The sequence below is a fragment of the Pecten maximus genome, chromosome 2 (genome assembly GCF_902652985.1).
Source record: "Pecten maximus chromosome 2, xPecMax1.1, whole genome shotgun sequence".
Classification (NCBI taxonomy): domain Eukaryota; kingdom Metazoa; phylum Mollusca; class Bivalvia; order Pectinida; family Pectinidae; genus Pecten; species Pecten maximus.
In genome coordinates, this window is record NC_047016.1 from 20,615,265 (window position 1) to 20,637,577 (window position 22,313).

The window sequence follows — 22,313 nt, forward strand, 5'->3', positions numbered from 1 at the left end:
GTACCTTTAATACATACAATTTCAACATGTGTAGTAAATCAACTCTCTCTTTCATTAAAGTATATTTGCATTCTTGTATAAATATGACTCAATAAAAACTTGAAAGATACAGATAATATGAAAAAAATCTAACACCAGGCTTCAAAGCATGTACTACAGTAATGGCAACAGGTTTGTGATTACATTGTTAACTCATGCATTCATACATCAGTGTACAGATTTAAAATAAGGGTCCATAAAGTGAAGCATTGTGACCTACATTTTTTGTCAGGTTGCTATATATTCTGTATGTAAGTGAGCAAAAATGTTTTTCAAAAATATATAAATTTCTTATATTTCAGGCAGGTTGCATCTTTTCGTACAACTTCTGTTGTGTATATTAAAGATTTGAAGAAAATTCTCCTGTATATCATTTTTTATATTGATAATAATATTACTGACACCTTTACATTTTATCCATAATTATCTATTTATTGTTCTAAGTACAACAGGTAGAGAACAACACTTGAGAGCTATGCCATACACATGACATTCTCAGGGAACGACAATACCCAACAACTTTGCCATACACATGACATTCTCAGGGAACGACAATACCCAACAACTCTGCCATACACATGACATTCTCAGGGAACGACAATAACCAACAACTCTGCCATACACATGACATTCTCAGGGAACGACAATACCCAACAACTCTGCCATACACATGACATTCTCAGGGAACAATAACCAACAACTCTGCCATACACACGACATTCTCAGGGAACGACAATACCCAACAACTCTACCATACACATGACATTCTCAGGGAACAATAACCAACAACTCTGCCATACACACGACATTCTCAGGGAACGACAATACCCAACAACTCTGCCATACACATGACATTCTCAGGGAACGACAATACCCAACAACTCTGCCATACACATGACATTCTCAGGGAACGACAATAACCAACAACTCTGCCATACACATGACATTCTCAGGGAACGACAATACCCAACAACTCTGCCATACACATGACATTCTCAGGGAACAATAACCAACAACTCTGCCATACACACGACATTCTCAGGGAACGACAATAACCAACAACTCTGCCATACACACGACATTCTCAGGGAACGACAATACCCAACAACTCTACCATACACATGACATTCTCAGGGAACAATAACCAACAACTCTGCCATACACACGACATTCTCAGGGAACGACAATACCCAACAACTCTGCCATACACATGACATTCTCAGGGAACGACAATACCCAACAACTCTGCCATACACATGACATTCTCAGGGAACAACAATAACCAACAACTCTGCCATACACATGACATTCTCAGGGAACGACGATACCCAACAACTCTGCCATACACATGACATTCTCAGGGAACAATAACCAACAACTCTGCCATACACACGACATTCTCAGGGAACGACAATAACCAACAACTCTACCATACACATGACATTCTCAGGGAACAATAACCAACAACTCTGCCATACACATGCAGACCTGCCAACCTTTCAAATTCAAAAATAGTAATTTGGCCCATTTTTGAGCAAAAAAAGAGTAATTCTTAACAATTCTTGCCAAATCTATTGCATCAAAAAGAGTAATTTGCTACTATTTCGAGAGAAAAAAGAGTAACGACCACCACAAAATAGTAAAGATTACTATAAAATAGTAGTAGTTGGCAGGTCTGCACATGACATTCTCAGGGAACGACAATACCCAACAACTCTGCCATACACATGACATTCTCAGGGAACGACAATACCCAACAACTCTGCCATACACATGACATTCTCAGGGAACAACAATAACCAACAACTCTGCCATACACATGACATTCTCAGGGAACGACAATACCCAACAACTCTGCCATACACATGACATTCTCAGGGAACGACAATATCCAACAACTCTGCCATACACATGACATGCTCAGGGAACGACAATATCCAACAACTCTACCATACACATGACATTCTCAGGGAACGACAATACCCAACAACTCTGCCATACACATGACATGCTCAGGGAACCACAATATCCAACAACTCTGCCATACACATGACATGCTCAGGGAACGACAATATCCAACAACTCTGCCATACACACGACATGCTCAGGGAACGACAATAACCAACAACTCTGCCATACACACAACATTCTCATGATCAGGGAACAACAATACCTGACAGCTATATATGCCAAACAGAGGATCATGTTCAGAACACCCAAGATTAAAAATTGTACTGATCCATATTTAGGAAATGATACTACCTAAAATGTACATTATAGCTATCCCATTGTTGCATGGGCCCAGTGGCTGCTGCTACTAAAGTTGAGGTACTTGATTTTATAAGTATCTAAACATTTAATTTTGGAGAATATCCCTATTGTAGCAATCGGGAGAATATAACTCAACTTTTTTAATGTAGCTTGTCCACAACTTTGATATTTGTGTGTACACTGCTTTGATACTCATCAGTGGTGTACATATGTACAGTTATTATATACATTTACAACACTTTTGTAAGGTGAGGAGATATATAAATAAAACAACATATTATTCACATACTGAATAATCCTAGAATCTAACAAGAGGCCTTATGGGCCTGCATCACACACCTAGTATTCCCTTCTTTGATGATTCTCTAGCAGCTTTAATCTTTAATCTAAGGAATTTGTTTAATTTCTATTCTTTTAACAAGTGTCATCCAAGGAACCTACCAATCATATATTTATCATCATATTGAATTATATAGGTCTATCAGAAAAAGTTGTTGGAGAGTGTGAACAAAGTTACCCATGGATCCTGGAACATGCATACTTTGTTGGATGTCATACCAGGAACCTATAACAGCCAAATGTATTGATTCTAAGAATTTTAGTTAATCAGAAGATTGTGTTAACAAATATGACATCTGTCCAGTGCACCTATAGGTCAATGTCAATGTCATTCATTTTTAAAACTTCTTCAAGTGTCATTTATGGAACCTACCAGAAATAAATTGATTATATAGGCCTTTTAGCCAATCAGAAGAAGAGTGTTTTATTTTTGACCCGGGTGATGTTGAATATGGATCAAAGTAATTTCTTTTCCAATAACCAATTGCTAGAATCTACCAGTTATACATAATTGGTATCTTGATTCTAGGCCATTTGGTTTTATAGAAGAAGTTGTTTGAATGTTTCAAAAAATCTGACCACTGTGACCTTGAATATAGGTATTATCAATTCGTTTTTCCAAACTTTTTTGTTGTCATCCCATAAAACCCTACCACACAAAATAGTTATCACGAGTTTAGATTGGGTGATTTAGTGTTTTAAAAGAAGCTATCTAATCATAAAGGCAAAAGTTGACAAAGGACGGATGGACAGACAGAGTACATCAAACAACAGCATGATCACTAGTACTTGATCCTTTTGGCCAGGTGAGTTAAAAAATGTAAAACAAATTTTTTTTATTGATCAGGGCTTCTTTTGCGGATTTGTTTTAACCTATTAACTAATTTAGCAAGCAATCAATATCTCATTTGAAGCAATCTGATGAAAATTTTTCAGACAATATAATCTACAATACTGTCGCAAAATCAAAACCCTGCCTTCTTCAAAATTCTATTATGATTGGATATATACAAATGTACTAAATGTATTTATATTTATCTTAAAGCACAAAAATCGAAAAATGAAACAAATAGACATTCCCTTGATGCATGTTATGAACAACTAGTAGTCCATGGACCACCTATAGCTATTTATTATATTTAATTAGAAGTCAGAACCTGCAGTTCTTTTACTATATATGGCTGTTGTTATATTTGTAATTATAAATCTTTGATACAGACATCTATTGATAAAGGTATATATACAGGTACGTATGTACCATACATAAATGTATAATTTAATTTATACAGGTATATGTATACAGATAAATCACTACCAACAAAACAATATAATTTGTTCTTTGTTATTCATTATGGGTAAAAGGTGACTTAATTTACTTGTATGTTTTACTAATAAACATTACTTTCTATATCACTAAAGTTAACCATGGGCGGCGAGGCGACTAGGACAAATTCCACTGCTGACTTTAAAGTGACTGAGCCACTCCTAACAGGAATTACCTTTACATTTAACACATTCCAACAGGGCATTGATTCCTAACCCTTCACTGTCCCTAACAAGTACTGTTAATCCTAGGTATATAATGTGGTTTCTCGCCCAGGTAAATATACAATGTTTTGATTAGTAAGACGCGTACGCTAGCTTTTGATTAGCAGGTTTACATTTGACCAAGTGTAGCGGCCCAATTTTCTTTGTGGGAGCTGGAGTAGGCCTAGGCCCTGATCATGATCATGTGGGTGCTGGAGTAGGCCTAGACTCTGATGATGTGGGAGCTGGAATAGGCCTAGGCTCTGATGATGTGGGAGCTGGAGGTCTAGGCTCTGATGTGGGAGCTGGAGGAGGCCTAGGCTCTGATGCAGGAGCTGGAGTAGGCCTAGGCTCTGATGTGGGAGCTGGAGGAGGCCTAGGCTCTGATGTGGGAGCTGGAGTAGGGCTAGGCTCTGATGCAGGAGCTGGAGTTAGGCCTAGGCTCTGATGTGGGAGCAGGAATAGGCCTAGGCTCTGATGTGGGAGCTGGAGTAGGCCTAGGCTCTGATGTGGGAGCTGGAGTTAGGCCTAGGCTCTGATGTGGGAGCTGGAGTAGGCCTAGGCTCTGATATGGGAGCTGGAGTTAGGCCTAGGCTCTGATGCAGGAGCTGGAGTAGGCCTAGGCTCTGATACAGGAGCTGGAGTAGGCCTAGGCTCTGATACAGGAGCTGGAGTAGGCCTAGGCTCTGATGTGGGAGCTGGAGTTAGGCCTAGGCTCTGATGTGGGAGCTTGAGTAGGCCTAGGCTCTGATGTGGGAGCAGGAGTAGGCCTAGGCTCTAATGTGGGAGCTGGAGGAGGCCTAGGCTCTGATGTGGGAGCTGGAGTAGGCCTAGGCTCTGATGTGGGAGCTGGAGTAGCTATAGGCCAAGGCTCTGATCGATTTTGATCACAGATAGAGACCCTGTCGAGACCATGCATGAACATTTGGGAGCCAATGAACCATCAGTGTGATAATCAACAGATAAAGGAAACTGATGTTTACCTGATTACTGCAAACACCCTTTAAATTTCTTAAAATCTTAAAATCAATTCAAAGTAAAAATTACCATAAAACACCTTACATTTTGATAATATAAAATAAATCAAAATCAATTTCAAATACAAAACCATAAAAGACTTAAAAAGTATATTCCAGAGGAAGGCAAAAGATGCTGGAGATCAAGGGATCCGGAACTGTACATGTTACACTACACATTATGTATATCTGGCCTCAGACCACAATTAATTTCCCTCTTTGTTCTACCAAAGAAAAATCGAAATTAAAATATTTCAGAAGTTTGCAAAAAATCTGGCTTTCACATCACGTGTAGAACTATTCAAGCTGAACATACAGTGAGCTGGAAAGTACCCCATGACCGGCATTTAACAAAGTTATTTATATTTAAGTGTAACCACCCTATTATATTGTAGGAAAATCCGGAAAATCACAAAATATTACTACTCAAGCCTTATAACTCCCCGTGTCCTGCCTCACAAACAAACATGGAAATGGTGTCAAAACAAAATTCTGCCACTAGATTAAATATTGCACTATCAATCTATGCTAAAATTATGTCCATATCTGTAATGGCTAAGTCAGGAAAAAATATTTAGCAACAGTCCTGAAATTTCAATATGTACTACATTCGTGTACAACGACCCGGAAGTATAATTGTGGTCTGAGGCCATCTATACACATGTACATTTACATAGTACAGTTACCCATCAACTATATACATGTACATTTACATAGTACAGCTACGTATACCCATCAACTATACACAGGTACATTTACATAGTAAAGTTGCCCATCAACTATACACATGTATATTTACATAGTACAGCTACGTATACCCATCAACTATATACACATGTACATTTACATAGTACAGCTACGTATACCCACAGGGGTAGAATTTAACTTTTTTAGTAACTCGCACGTTGTTGCGAGTGGATAAAATTTTAACTCGCAAAATTACAAACTTACTCGCAATTTTGAAATTATGTGTTAACATTAAATATAACAGATGTTGTATGATAAATAATCTTTACTTTTCAGAACCACAAACAAAAGAACAGTTGCTTCAAATAAAGTTTTTATTTGAGCCAAAATACAATTTTTTTTTTTTTTTTTTTTATTTGACTCACTGTTCATATAAGCCAGGGTATACTCCCTTCAAATATCATCAACTTCAAGATCAATGAATATTGAAGGATTTTGATCCTATATATATTACTTACATGTTATAATTTATTTTCAAGAGAACACAAAATCAAAAAAAATCAGTCATTTCATTTGATTTAATCACGTATGATTTCTCATAAAATCTTTGACTAATAATGAAATAAGTATTAATTCTATCTTATTAAAATGCTATTCCCTGTCCATCATGATTTTACAACATATTCGTGATTTGGAAAAAAAACCCGAATTTTTTCGTTTAAAAATTTCATTTTGTTTTTGTCATATCTGAAGTTGACTTGTTAAATTAGAAAATGGACAATACAGTAAGTGCTGATAGAATTTCAAGTAAGAACAAAATATTTACTGATGATGACTTGTCGGGACTATATTCTTTGCAAGTTTTGCAATAAATTTCAATAACGTGCACATGATCATCGTCAAGGTTTTTTTCCAGGTCAATATGCAGTTCCCATTTCTCGACAGTTTGTTTTGTTGGCCTTGGGATGCATGTCACTTTTTTCTTAGGAGTTGGGCTACTTTCTCTACATGTGTCCTTGCTCTCATTATTTTCGCCGATCTTTTCATTTGATGTTCCGGCAGCGGCTGACTTAAAAAAATTGATTATGTCAGCCATGCTAGCGAGACGTCACGCTTTGTTTCTCGGAAACTCTCGTTTCTTTTCCATTACAATATATTCATGTATATCGTAGTCTTTGAGACGCTTGAAACTAACGAGTGCTGTGTACAAGCGTCACCAATAATGCATTGTCTGTGTGTCGGTTTTTGTTTAAAGTTTTCGTCGATGTTTTACTAGATTCTATGTGTGTCTGTTTTACCAGGATTTATATGCACTCGCAGAAAAATGCGAGTACCACAATTTTCTACTCGCAAAATGAAAAATCAGCTCACATTTAGCGAGTGTGCGAGCGTTAAATTTGAACGCTGACCCATCAACTATACACAGGTACATTTACATAGTAAAGTTGCCCATCAACTATACACATGTATATTTACATAGTACAGCTACGTATACCCATCAACTATACACAGGTATATTTACATAGTAAAGTTACCCATCAACTATACACATGTATATTTACATAGTACAGCTACGTATACCCATCAACTATACACATGTATATTTACATAGTACAGCTACGTATACCCATCAACTATACACAGGTACATTTACATAGTACAGCTACGTATACCCATCAACTATACACATGTATATTTACATAGTAAAGTTACCCATCAACTATACACATGTATATTTACATAGTACAGCTACGTATACCCATCAACTATACACATGTATATTTACATAGTACAGCTACGTATACCCATCAACTATACACATGTATATTTACATAGTACAGCTACGTATACCCATCAACTATACACATGTATATTTACATAGTACAGCTACGTATACCCATCAACTATACACATGTATATTTACACAGCTATGTATACCCATCAACTATACACATGTATATTTACATAGTAAAGTTACCCATCAACTATACACATGTATATTTACATAGTACAACTACGTATACCCATCAACTATACACATGTACATTTACATAGTACAATAATTATAACCTATCAACTATACACAGGTATATTTACATAGTACAACTACGTATACCCATCAACTATACACATGTATATTTACATAGTACAGCTACGTATACCCATCAACTATACACATGTATATTTACATAGTACAACTACGTATACCCATCAACTATACACATGTACATTTACATAGTACAATAATTATAACCTATCAACTATACACAGGTATATTTACATAGTACAGTAACCCATCAACTATACACAGGTACAGTTACCCATCAACTACACACAGGTACATTTACATAGTACAGTACTGCCCTGCAGCTGGTAGGGCGTAAGAATTGTACCTGCTGCCCCCATTGCATGATCTTAAGAGGCAACTAAATTTGGGATCTTATCTTTTCTCTTCTTTCTGAACAACTTTCTTCTTCCTAATGTCTCCCTTGACAATGCCTCACTTTTGGCCTTAAGTTGAGCGTTCGCCCCTGTCAGGAAGGCTTTGGGTTCTGTCCCCTAGCCGAGACATACCAGAGTCTTAAAAAATGGTATACGTAGTTAACCGTAGTTACTACTCCCGCTTAGCACTCAGCATATTTGGAGTGGGACGACTGGTTCGCCCGTTGTCAGTATAATGAGACCGGGTGGGGTGTGCTACTGGGTGTCTTCGGCAGTATGCTTCCGTGAGGTAGCACTATAAATCGGCAAAAGTTCCGGCCTATCACAAGGAGACTTAATACGAACATACCACAGCCTCCCAAAACACACATACGCACTCACCACACGTATGCATGTCGCACGCATGGGAGGCCATACTTAAATGACCATAGCTGTTAATAGGACATTAAACAAAATAAACCAAACCAAACCAAACCAAACATAGTACAGTAACCCATCAACTATACACAGGTACATTTACATAGTACAGCTACGTATACCCATCAATTATACACATGTACATTTACATAGTACATTTACCCATCAATTATACATATGTACATACAGTTACCCATCAACTATACACATGTACATTTACATAGTACAGTAACCCATCAACCATACACATATGTATATTGTACAGAATGTATAGCCGATAGAAACATTTAACTAGTCACAATACTGTATTGATCCTCTATTAAATGCACTTAACATCCATTTAAGTTTTTATATATGTGATCATTGTGATACATTTTATATTGGTAAGACCAAGAATGAGTTAAAGAACCAGGATGATGGCTCAAACGGACAAGTTGCGATCAGTGCTGAGTTATGATCAGTGCTGATCGAGTTATGATCAATGTTGAACGAGTTATGATCAGTGCTGAGTTATGATCAGTGCTGTGTTATGATCAGTGCTGATCGAGTTATGATCAGTGCTGTGTTACGATCAGTGCTGAGTTATGATCAGTGCTGATTGAGTTATGATCAGTGCTGTGTTACGATCAGTGCTGAGTTATGATCAGTGCTGATCGAGTTATGATCAGTGCTGATCAAGTTATGATCAGTGCTGTGTTACGATCAGTGCTGAGTTATGATCAGTGCTGATCGAGTTATGATCAGTGCTGTGTTACGATCAGTGCTGTGTTACGATCAGTGCTGAGTTATGATCAGTGCTGATCGAGTTATGATCAGTGCTGATCGAGTTACGATCAGTGCTGTGTTACGATCAGTGCTGTGTTACGATCAGTGCTGAGTTATGATCAGTGCTGATCGAGTTATCATCAGTGCTGATCAAGTTATGATTAGTGCTGAGTTATGATTAATGCTGAGTTATGATCAGTGCTGATCGAGTTATGATCAGTGCTGATCGAGTTATGATCAGTGCTGAGTTACGATCAGTGCTGAGTTATGATCAGTGCTGATTGAGTTATGATCAGTGCTGTGTTAGGATCAGTGCTGAGTTATGATCAGTGCTGATCGAGTTATGATCAGTGCTGATCGAGTTATGATCAGTGTTGTGTTACGATCAGTGCTGAGTTATGATCAGTGCTGATCGAGTTATGATCAGTGCTGATCAAGTTATGATTAGTGCTGAGTTATGATTAATGCTGAGTTATGATCAGTGCTGATCGAGTTATGATCAGTCCTGAGTTACGATCAGTGCTGAGTTATGATCAGTGCTGATCGAGTTATGATCAGTGCTGAGTTATGATCAGTCCTGAGTTATGATCAGTGCTGATCGAGTTATGATCAGTGCTGAGTTATGATTAATGCTGAGTTATGTATCGGGGAACTTGTTTTGACTGTTCATAAAAAAAAACAAAAAAAACATGCTTGTTACCTGAATAAATCAAAACACATATATAAGTGGATATGTTCCAGAACCAGACTGTTGACAGCTTGTTACAATTTTTCTGGGAAACAGTTGAAAATTCTCAATTAACATTAACATGGAGAGTCAGGTAAAGTGTATATATATCATGTCTAAAACAGTCAATACATTTTACATTTACCAGTGACTGTGTACATGTCAGGTTGTAACCTTGAGCAATTCTGCAATCTAACTACACTTGGCTATCTTTGTTGATGGGTACACATGTATGTGAGGAAACGAAAAAAAACTTTTTTGGGCATTATTTTGTCATCACTTGTTTCACAGTGTCACATTCGGAGTGAGAAGTTTGCTAGAATTAAGTAAGATATAGTAGAAAAGAACCGCGGAATGCCATCAATGGTTACACTGATCGAACCAAACCGAAGTGCTTCAATTGGCCTGTGGCTTCCGGTAACAGCTCATCAGGTTGGTCCCAACACCCATGGGAAATATTTTTTGAGTGTTAATGAGGCATCATGTATCTTAAATAATTGGAATACTCTACTGCAAACTAACAATATATACTTTTTGTTAAAAATCCCAGTAATGTAGCTTATAAGTGATGTTTATAAACAATGCAGTACATGTATTCTGTGACTGTGTAACCCACACATGGAAACATAATTTATTATATCACCTTCAAATAGAACAAACAACCCAATAAAGAGACAATAATGAGGGGAATGGCATCAAGGTGAGGGGCAGTCCAAATAATGAGGGAATGGACTATAAGTGAGGGGCAGTCCAAATAATGAGGGAATGGACTATAAGTGAGGGGCAGTCCAAATAATGAGGGAATGGACTATAAGTGAGGGGCAGTCCAAATAATGAGGGAATGGACTATAAGTGAGGGGCAGTCCAAATAATGAAGGAATGGACTATAAGTGAGGGGCGGTCCAAATAATGACGGAATGGACTATAAGTGAGGGGCAGTCCAAATAATGAAGGAATGGACTATAAGTGAGGGGCAGTCCAAATAATGACGGAATGGACTATAAGTGAGGGGCGGTCCAAATAATGACGGAATGGACTATAAGTGAGGGGCAGTCCAAATAATGAGGGAAGGGACTATAAGTGAGGGGCAGTCCAAATAATGAGGGAATGGACTATAAGTGAGGGGCAGTCCAAATAATGAGGGAAGGGACTATAAGTGAGGGGCAGTCCAAATAATGAGGGAATGGACTATAAGTGAGGGGCAGTCCAAATAATGAGGGGAATGGCATCAAGGTGAGGGGCAGTCCAAATAATGAGGGGAATGGACTTTAAATGAAGGACAGTCCAAATAATGCGGGGGAATGGCCAATAAGTTAAGGGCAGTCCAAATAATGAGGGAATGGACTATAAGTGAGGGGCAGTCCAAATAATGAGGGAATGGACTATAAGTGAGGGGCAGTCCAAATAATGAGGGGAATGGCATCAAGGTGAGGGTCAGTCCAAATAATGAGGGAATGGACTATAAGTGAGGGGCAGTCCAAATAATGAGGGGAATGGCATCAAGGTGAGGGGCAGTCCAAATAATGAGGGAATGGACTATAAGTGAGGGGCAGTCCAAATAATGAGGGAATGGACTATAAGTGAGGGGCAGTCCAAATAATGAGGGGAATGGCATCAAGGTGAGGGTCAGTCCAAATAATGAGGGAAGGGACTATAAGTGAGGGGCAGTCCAAATAATGAGGGGAATGGCATCAAGGTGAGGGGCAGTCCAAATAATGAGGGAATGGACTATAAGTGAGGGGCAGTCCAAATAATGAGGGAATGGACTATAAGTGAGGGCAGTCCAAATAATGAAGGGAATGGACTATAAGTGAGGGGCAGTCCAAATAATGAGGGGAATGGACTATAAGTGAGGGGCAGTCCAAATAATGAGGGAATGGAATAAGTGAGGGGCAGTCCAAATAATGAGGGAATAGCCTATAAGTGAGGGGCAGTCCAAATAATGAGGGAATAGCCTATAAGTGAGGGGCAGTCCAAATAATGCGGGGGAATGGCCAATAAGTTAAGGGCAGTCCAAATAATGAGGGAATGGACTATAAGTGAGGGGCAGTCCAAATAATGAGGGAATGGACTATAAGTGAGGGGCAGTCCAAATAATGAGGGAATGGACTATAAGTGAGGGGCAGTCCAAATAATGAGGGAATGGACTATAAGTGAGGGGCAGTCCAAATAATGAAGGAATGGACTATAAGTGAGGGGCAGTCCAAATAATGACGGAATGGACTATAAGTGAGGGGCGGTCCAAATAATGACGGAATGGACTATAAGTGAGGGGCAGTCCAAATAATGAGGGAAGGGACTATAAGTGAGGGGCAGTCCAAATAATGAGGGAATGGACTATAAGTGAGGGGCAGTCCAAATAATGAGGGAATGGACTATAAGTGAGGGGCAGTCCAAATAATGAGGGAATGGACTATAAGTGAGGGGCAGTCCAAATAATGAGGGGAATGGCATCAAGGTGAGGGGCAGTCCAAATAATGAGGGGAATGGACTTTAAATGAAGGACAGTCCAAATAATGCGGGGGAATGGCCAATAAGTTAAGGGCAGTCCAAATAATGAGGGAATGGACTATAAGTGAGGGGCAGTCCAAATAATGAGGGAATGGACTATAAGTGAGGGGCAGTCCAAATAATGAGGGGAATGGCATCAAGGTGAGGGTCAGTCCAAATAATGAGGGAAGGGACTATAAGTGAGGGGCAGTCCAAATAATGAGGGGAATGGCATCAAGGTGAGGGGCAGTCCAAATAATGAGGGAATGGACTATAAGTGAGGGGCAGTCCAAATAATGAGGGAATGGACTATAAGTGAGGGGCAGTCCAAATAATGAGGGGAATGGCATCAAGGTGAGGGGCAGTCCAAATAATGAGGGAAGGGACTATAAGTGAGGGGCAGTCCAAATAATGAGGGGAATGGCATCAAGGTGAGGGGCAGTCCAAATAATGAGGGAATGGACTATAAGTGAGGGGCAGTCCAAATAATGAGGGAATGGACTATAAGTTAAGGGCAGTCCAAATAATGAAGGGAATGGACTATAAGTGAGGGGCAGTCCAAATAATGAGGGGAATGGACTATAAGTGAGGGGCAGTCCAAATAATGAGGGAATGGAATAAGTGAGGGGCAGTCCAAATAATGAGGGAATAGCCTATAAGTGAGGGGCAGTCCAAATAATGAGGGAATAGCCTATAAGTGAGGGGCAGTCCAAATAATGCGGGGGAATGGCCAATAAGTTAAGGGCAGTCCAAATAATGAGGGAATGGACTATAAGTGAGGGGCAGTCCAAATAATGAGGGAATGGACTATAAGTGAGGGGCAGTCCAAATAATGAGGGAATGGACTATAAGTGAGGGGCAGTCCAAATAATGAGGGAATGGACTATAAGTGAGGGGCAGTCCAAATAATGAGGGGAAAGGCATCAAGGTGAGGGGCAGTCCAAATAATGAGGGAAGGGACTATAAGTGAGGGGCAGTCCAAATAATGAAGGGAATGGACTATAAGTGAGGGGCAGTCCAAATAATGAAGGAATAGCCTATAAGTGAGGGGCAGTCCAAATAATGCGGGGGGGGAATGGCCTATAAAAAAATAAGTGAAGGGCTGCCCTAAGTTATCCTTGGAGTGATCATGAGTGGAAGCCTGTATAGGGAGACAGCTGGCTGGGGCCAAGTCCTGGAGATGAGGGGCAGCCCCAGTATATTAGATCTAACTCCCCCTGACTCTGCAGAATAAAACTGACAAAGTAGGCCTATAAATCCAGTGATGAGACTGTAGCAGGGTCAGGGCTCACCAGATCAGTGGGAGGGAAACGAAGCCTATCCTGGGGTGTGATAAGCATCTCCACCATCTCTGGCTCACACTGCCTCATGGTCCTACATACCTGTGGATCCTCTAGATACACAGCTCAAGCATGGGGGGCACTGTGTACTACTGGCAACAGTGTTTACAAGTTGGATTAGAACATTCCCAACATGTGTGTGATAATTGATTTTGGTTCACTGAATAAGTTTTGGGTCAAATGTTTCACCTAAGACTTGTTTTTATATCCTTGTTTGAACTCTGACAAAAAAACAAGGTCAAGTGTAAAATGTCCTTATAAATGCTTGCATATATATATACTGAAGACTTTTCCCTGGGCCAAACAAGAGTTCGTCTCTGAAAGAGATTATATCTCATGATCAGAGTATATATTCTAAGGAGATATCTTCTGGGCACTGAAGGGATATGTCATGGGGATTAAAAATATCTTGGGGTTCTGAAATAAGTTTTTCTTCTGAGAACATATACATTTGTAATAACATTAATATCTTAATTATGCATATGTATGAAGAAGTTAAATTGTCCACTGCAACCAATTCAATTTTCAATAAAAACAGGAAACTTATCGGCATAATATTAATTTGAATCAAGCAAGGTTCTCATCGGAATTTCACCACATAAGGCCATGTACATTGATTATATACAACTAAGCCACTTGGTGTGTCAAGAAAATGGTTTATTTGTGAATTTGAATAAAAGCATTCTCATGACATGACACGCCTGACAAATTTGACCACCCAACCCGAGATTCAGTAATATGTTGAGGCAGTAAATTTTGGCCCTGTCAGAATGTAGAATCGTGAGCCCCCAGCCATTGTTTATCTACAGGTTACAGGAGTTAAGTATCTAGTACAAGTTATTAGCTCAGTCATGTATATATATATCTACATATCTGTCAACATATATTAGACCCTTAATTATAGTCAACAAACTTACAGTACAGCATCTGTTACCGATCTTTTACTGTTAATTATATAATATGTTCACATGTTCCAGAATATCTTCAAAAATAGTTTCATGAATTTATATATCATTAATTATGCATAGATCAAGATAGGAAGATATTGTATGTTTTTGTATGAAATTAAAGAAAAAAATTAGGTGCCTATGCAAATATGTACAAGTCTCAATTCCAAGCTATGAATCAATTATGCCCATTTTTTTTTCTTTTTGGATCAACAGTTACAAAAAATGTTGGTATCTGTTGCAATATATAAGTAAAGAAATATTATCCAGATTTTGAGTATTTATATATATAGCCTTGTTTTTTTTGTTGAGTATTTAAACTTTGTTACCTACCTGGTAATAGTTAATTTTGGATTTCTGTATTTTAAGCGTGGGATCGATTTGAATTCCCAAAGATATACTAATTGTTTTAATTTGTTGTTGTCTATCAGCTGACATGGTACGCTATACCTCTGACTAGTATAATCATTGTAGTAGGTATTCACCTCGTCACCTCAAATGGAAATAAATTATCAAAAGATCAAACTAACATTCCCCCCTGTGTGGTTCAGCTTTATAACTAACAGCTACGTACAGTATACTTGTATAATGGACACAACACACCTGTTAAACTTAATTACCTGTAGGGCAACAAATCTGTTGATTACCTGTGAAAGGTTATGTATATATGTATGAAAGGAATTACATGTGAAAGGTTACCTGTGTGTTTTAGCCATCAACCTCTATGTCACAATCTTACATACCATTGACAGAGTTTAGATATATAACAGATGTCATTTATTTAGGTTATTAGTAATTACATGTGTACATATTATGTAAATACTCGATCTGCAATGTCGAGATCTGAGGAAAATAAAATCCACAGTTTTGATAAAGTATCACCTTTTCCTTCAAACTCCATGGAGTGATATATAGTAGACACAGACAAATTTTAAATGAGGAGAATATAATATAAGTATATTTTTGGTAGAGGGCAAAACATCTCCTAGCTAGAGCAGATATTTATATCTGTATTCAGTAGTAATGGTCTAAAGAGGCAGATTTGATGGCATCATGCATGGACCATATTTAGCACCTGAATATACATATATATATAGGCGATAAGTGCTGTAGATCTTGAATTCGATTAAAAGTTCGAGTTCAAAGTTTGAGGCCTGGTCAGTTGGGCACAAGTCATAAAATTGTCTTCCTTTGTCATTTGAGTTATTATGGTTGTATATACATATGGAAAACGTACGTGATCACAGAATGCTGTGTTGCAATTGGTTTCTTTATTTTTGCTGTACTGATCATGAAATGCACAATGTCTTAAAGTTTTCATATATAAATATACCGGGTATATATAACTTCATTTTTAGATCAGAATGTGATGAACCCTCTGAAGAAGGACAGGAGCTTGAGTAATCCAGATACTTTTCAGGTCATTGTAATTATAATATATAAGCATACCAATGTGTTCGTCACGGTCTCTCGAAAATTCCTGATAGGGAAATGAATGGCTCCACACTTTTGCTGTTGCTGAATGAATTTTACTTGTTGCTTATATATATCAATTGCTTTTAAAAATTGTTGTAATAATTAAGTCTATACCTTTGAGGATAATCTGGCTTTCATTGACAGATGATTTAATATAAACTTTAAAAAGATACTGTTAGCTTACTCTTGGCCATCATTAGCTTGTTGCCATTCACACAACACGCCTTATGTCATTAGTGATCAAAGTCAATAAAGTGCTTAGAAGCACTTGAAGTCAGACTTAAGTGACAAACAGGGCTTGGAACAAGCATGGAATTTGAAGTGTACATCGAGTAACGCCAGGCAATGTCAGTTTGTGAAAAATGTCCCGTACATCATTTAGTACATATTAACATGTTCCAATGCAATGTTAATTGTCACAGGAGCTTGTACATCTGGCGTCAAAGACTTTAAGTCTTGGGTGTAATGATACATTGATGGTAGTTTTGTTTACAAAGAGGTTTTTTTCTAATTCTAAGTCATAATTTACGCTTTTACACCCCATATCTGGAGCACTGTATATAATATATGTATGTGTTACTTTCACAGTTTTCAATTTTCATTGGCTATATATAGGATCTCAAAAGTTTCTTAAAATCAAAACAAATCAATTAAAGCTGACAGTGCAAGTTAAAAAGCATCCAATTGAGATTAAAAAAAAATAATACATTTACAGATTTCCAAAAATCGTTTCCGAGACATCCCCCATTTATGGTTGTGTCGTATCTAAGGACGGGCAGACATTTTTGTTTTTTGTTATGCGTAGATACGAGCCGCTATAAAAGCACGTGCGTCCATTGAGACAAGTATCAGTCTATCGATACATGTGCATAGCGACACATCTCTCCATTATACATAGTATACGTTCTCAATACAAACGCAAATGAGTTTTTGCTCACATTACGGAACTTGAATATGGAATTTGAAGAGGTAACTTTATATATATATACATATATATTTTATTTTACAATAAAAGAAAGAAAAGAGAGTATCGATAACACAAACAATTTGGGCCCCAACAAAACATGCACCTAATGAAATTATAAACAGAGTAAATATGAGTAAATTCCTACCTGAGTCTTTCCAGTGGGATATGCAGCAAGAACAACTTTACAACTATTACATCATTATATCCATAGTTTCAATCGAAATATTTTCCGTGTCTTCGTATTATTTGTGCACGTGCCATAACGCAATTAAAACGTGATAAAACCGCACAACAGCCCTAGTGTAGTGTAGACAATAGGAAAACATCCGAGGAGTGCTAGTGTAGGATACGAGTAAAAATCGGAACTCCTCGGACTGTTTACTTGTTATGAAAATGGCTGCACCCACGAAAAACACGTGAGAAGATGGATAGAGTATTTGGGATTAATTCGTTATGCATTTTCAAGTATTTATTTGGAGACTTTATTTCCAACAAGATTTGAAAGATAATTGAGAGACACTGACCATCTTTCTGCTCAAGTTACAGGTATAAGTGCTTCGGTTTGGTGTCGTTCGCGAATACAGTCGTAGGTCACGTGGTGTACAGATATAGTGTAGAAGATACAGGTGTGTCACCGTGAACACCTGAGGTTAGAGTGAATGCGAGTGTGACGAAGCACGTTCTTTTTATAGCAGCGGCAGCTTGGTTGTATCCACGCATAACAAAACAGAAAAATGTCTGCCCGTCCTTAGATACGACACTACCATAAGTGGGATGTCTCGGAAACGATTTTTAGAAATCTGTGCATGTATTTTTTTTTTTTTTAATTTCAATTGGATGCTTTTTAACTTGCACTGTCAGCTTTAATGACTTGGGCAATACAAGACTTTCACTGATCCGAATGGGATGGGGAGGGGCTTGGGTCCCTAAACCAGTGGTATAACCCTATACTGTAGATTATTATATGAAAAGTAGCTACTGAAAATATATGAAAACATAAACACCTACTAGAAATCAGCAACACATACACAACTGGAGGAAAATAAGAGAACATCCACTTAAAGTTTAATCTGTGAGCATCATAATGTTATATTGCCTACGAGTTCTCACACCCTCAGTTAATGGGAACATATTGGAATAACACAGGGAACAATTGAAGATTCTGGGCAATAACTAGGAGTATAAGACAAACAAAGAAGGCCATTACCCCACATCAACACTAGCTCATCAGTTATTAATTAATACTTCCATAATTTCCATAATTAGAAGCACTATGGATATAATCGACTTAGCTGAAATTCTCTGTATTTTAGTATGAGAGCAGTAATATTAAATTTTCAATTAACAGTTAACAAAGACAATAAGGAGATTAGCTTTTGACTGTTAAAGTACAAAAGTTGTAAAGTACAAGTACACAAGATGTAAGGTGCACATCACCAGTGTATCCTTATACATAGTACATTTCACCAGTGTATCCTTATATATACAGTACACATCACAGTGTATCCTTATACACAGAACACAACACCAGTGTATCCTTATACACAGTACACATCACCAGTGTATCCTTTATACATGTACATATCACCAGTGTATCCTTATACACAGTACACATCACAGTGTATCCTTATACACAGTACACAACACCAGTGTATCCTTATACACAGTACACATCACAGTGTATCCTTATACATGTACATATCACCAGTGTATCCTTATACACAGTACTAGTACACATCACAGTGTATCCTTATACATGTACATATCACCAGTGTATCCTTATATACAGTACACATCACAGTGTATCCTTATACACAGTACACAACACCAGTGTATCCTTATACACAGTACACAACACCAGTGTATCCTTATACACAGTACACAACACCAGTGTATCCTTATACACAGTACACAACACCAGTGTATCCTTATACACAGTACACAACACCAGTGTATCCTTATACACAGTACACAACACCAGTGTATCCTTATACACAGTACACATCACAGTGTATCCTTATACACAGTTCATATTTCCAGCATATTTTCACATAACATACAAGCTACCATTACTTGTGTACCTGTATTTACCCCTGGTATGCTAAACCTCATTATCTTCGAATTACACATTCACATTCAAAAGTAACGATAGTGATCTAGAAGCTCATGATCATGCAACATGTAAAGAAGTTCCAATTAATTTGTCATTGAATATATATACAATGCCCATAATCTTATTAGTAACAATAAACAGAACAACCTACAATGTAAGTATATGTCTGATAAAGTGGTTATTGACTTCATTGCAATGAAGTTTGATATGTCTTCAGTGAGTATATTGGATATTCCTTTGATTCCATGCTCACCCTGCCTTAGGATGTTCCAATTGTAACACATGTACAGACCACCATGAAACAAATTTATAAGGAACCACGAAAGTCAAAATACATCATGTAATACTGTACACTAAAATCAAAAGATTACTATCCTATTTCTTTATTTTGATTTTTGAATAATCTATTTTTTTCAGTTTTTCTTCAACACAATATCAAAAGGGACAAAGTATATACATGTATATATATACCTTACACTTCTAATTTAAGTGAACTGCAATGTATCATCCTTGTAGATTTGGACGTAATTGGCTCAAAGATATCTATTTAAAAAAACTTTTTTTTCTTTCTTTGACCACAAGACCACATTAGTCAGTGTAATAACTTGTATTAAATGTCATGTCTTACAAAGTCACAAAGCAATTAAATTTTTATTAGCCTATCGATACTTTATCAAATAAAACAGAATTAAATTGCATAATACTAAAACCTCTTATCAAAGTATACTGAGAACACATGTGCATACCATCACAGGCGTCTGCATCTGGTATGCATTTTATAGAAAAAAAATATTAGCCCTATACGTTTAACCTACTGTTGATATAGGAGTAGTATGCATGGGGTAATATTTTTTTTTATAAATAACTATAATAACTAACCAGATGCAGACGCCTGTGAAAATTATTAGCATGGTGTAGTAATACACACTTTTTAAAACGCATTCTTCAACTCATTGATATGCATACGCTGAAAAGCGAGTTAATTTAACGAAATATCTGTTTGGACTATGAATATCAATGAAGAATCTCGACATTTAAATTTTCCGAATTTTGTTAATTCCTCAGCGATAGTCCGACACCCATCAGTCTGACCTCGTGGGGTCAACTCTTTGTATACATACCGTTACGTTGTGTTACCCGCGTACACTACATTTTAAACAAGATTTTATTCTGCAGGTGTAAATGGTTGATTGACCATGTACACAATCCCCATCTCTTGTGTTTACAATCAACTTACCATTCTCGGGAGTCCTTTGCAGGTCAGACAGCAGGCCTAAGCCGCTACATAATCCAAAAACAACAAGCAAAATATACAGCATACTGAGCAAAATCGAATCCCGTCACATCGGGATTTCTTAAAGTCATTGGCAATGAAGTCCAGCACTAGATCCAGGTCTCCTCCCACTCAATGCGAGCCAGTATCAACGTGACCCAGATATGATCTCCTACAAAAGAAAAAAAATGGCGACCTCGTATAAACCGTGTACAATGTTATCACGCAGAACTCCATCACACGACATCCTAACCTCATTGTAATGTTACACGTGAGCTCGGTCAGGTTCAGGACCGACTAGTTCAATGGTTACTATCTCTGTAAGGAATGACAACGAGGGGATGCATGCTCTATTACTATACACATGTGATCATTAGTGGTCGCAATTTGGTCAATGTAAGGTCGTGGGCATTCTTCCAAAAAAATCAACTGATCATCTCTCTTTACACTGACAGTTATCTTACGATGCGTAGAAATGTGTAATATATAGCACCGATAAGATACCGATATCTTTCATCTTATATGAGAATAATAAGAAAAAAATATTGGCAGAACAACTGCCGATCGAATACAAATATCGAGGCAGAATGTCAATAAACTCTCCCTACTCACCTCCTTCGGAATTGATCCACTCGCGGAAAAATACTCTAAAATATCCCCAATGCTTCAAATTAGCAGTCGTTATAGACAAGCCACACATAAATCCAATAATAATTGTATTGTAAAAACATCAACAAATCAGTGCATTTTATATGTTAAGCACGAATAGGATAATACCATCGACCTTGTTTGCATCGCGAATCCACTATAATGTTGTTTTGCTTTGCATGTAATTGACACATTTCCGTATAAGGAAGTGAAACGTCACAACACCTACTGCCGCGACATCTATCGACTAATGCAAAAAGCGCCAGAACTCGATCGGGATCGTAAATGTGTTTGAGTTGTTGAGAGTTTGTTCTTACTAATACAAGCATTTCATTGACTTATACTAATTTTGTGAATGAAATTGCACAGAGGTTATGTAGTGTACAAACTATTACGATAGAACGATAAAACAAGATCGATTATAAAAGTTTCAATGCATTTCTGTACACAAAATAAATCAGGCGTAAACGACCACAATAGCCAGTTTGATAAGAATCTTGCTTTAGCACGTCACATGAAAAGTTTTAACAGTAGCACCTGTTTCAAACGGCTAATTGAATTACCTGCTATTATTTAAAATGTTTGTATAATTATAAAGAAACTGACATTTTTTCTTGACTCGTTATATTGAATGGGTTAACAAATACAATATGTTAATGTTTAACTTTATTACACGTGAAGATGCTATCAGAAAATCTATCGTAAATCTTTTAATAACATATAACCTCATTTGATCGAATTCCCACGTGAGAACATCAAAAGAAATTTCAATATTAGTCGATTGTGCGAGCATATTAATTAAAATGGTCGTTTGTTTTGTGTAACAGTC

General features: G+C 37.5%; 1 protein-coding gene across 1 annotated transcript in view; it reads right to left on the reverse strand.

Moving 5' to 3' along the window:
* Positions 1-21,649, reverse strand: part of LOC117321439 (transforming growth factor beta receptor type 3-like) — a 79,971-nt gene extending 58,322 nt beyond the window's left edge. Inside the window, exons 1-2 of the mRNA XM_033875858.1 lie at positions 21,449-21,649; positions 20,801-21,008 (exon numbers count right to left, since the gene is read on the reverse strand). Of these exons, the coding sequence (XP_033731749.1) occupies positions 20,801-20,882 (82 nt within the window). The 5' untranslated portion in view covers positions 20,883-21,008; positions 21,449-21,649. The remainder of the gene's footprint in view (positions 1-20,800; positions 21,009-21,448) is intronic.
* Positions 21,650-22,313: the final 664 nt, after the last annotated feature.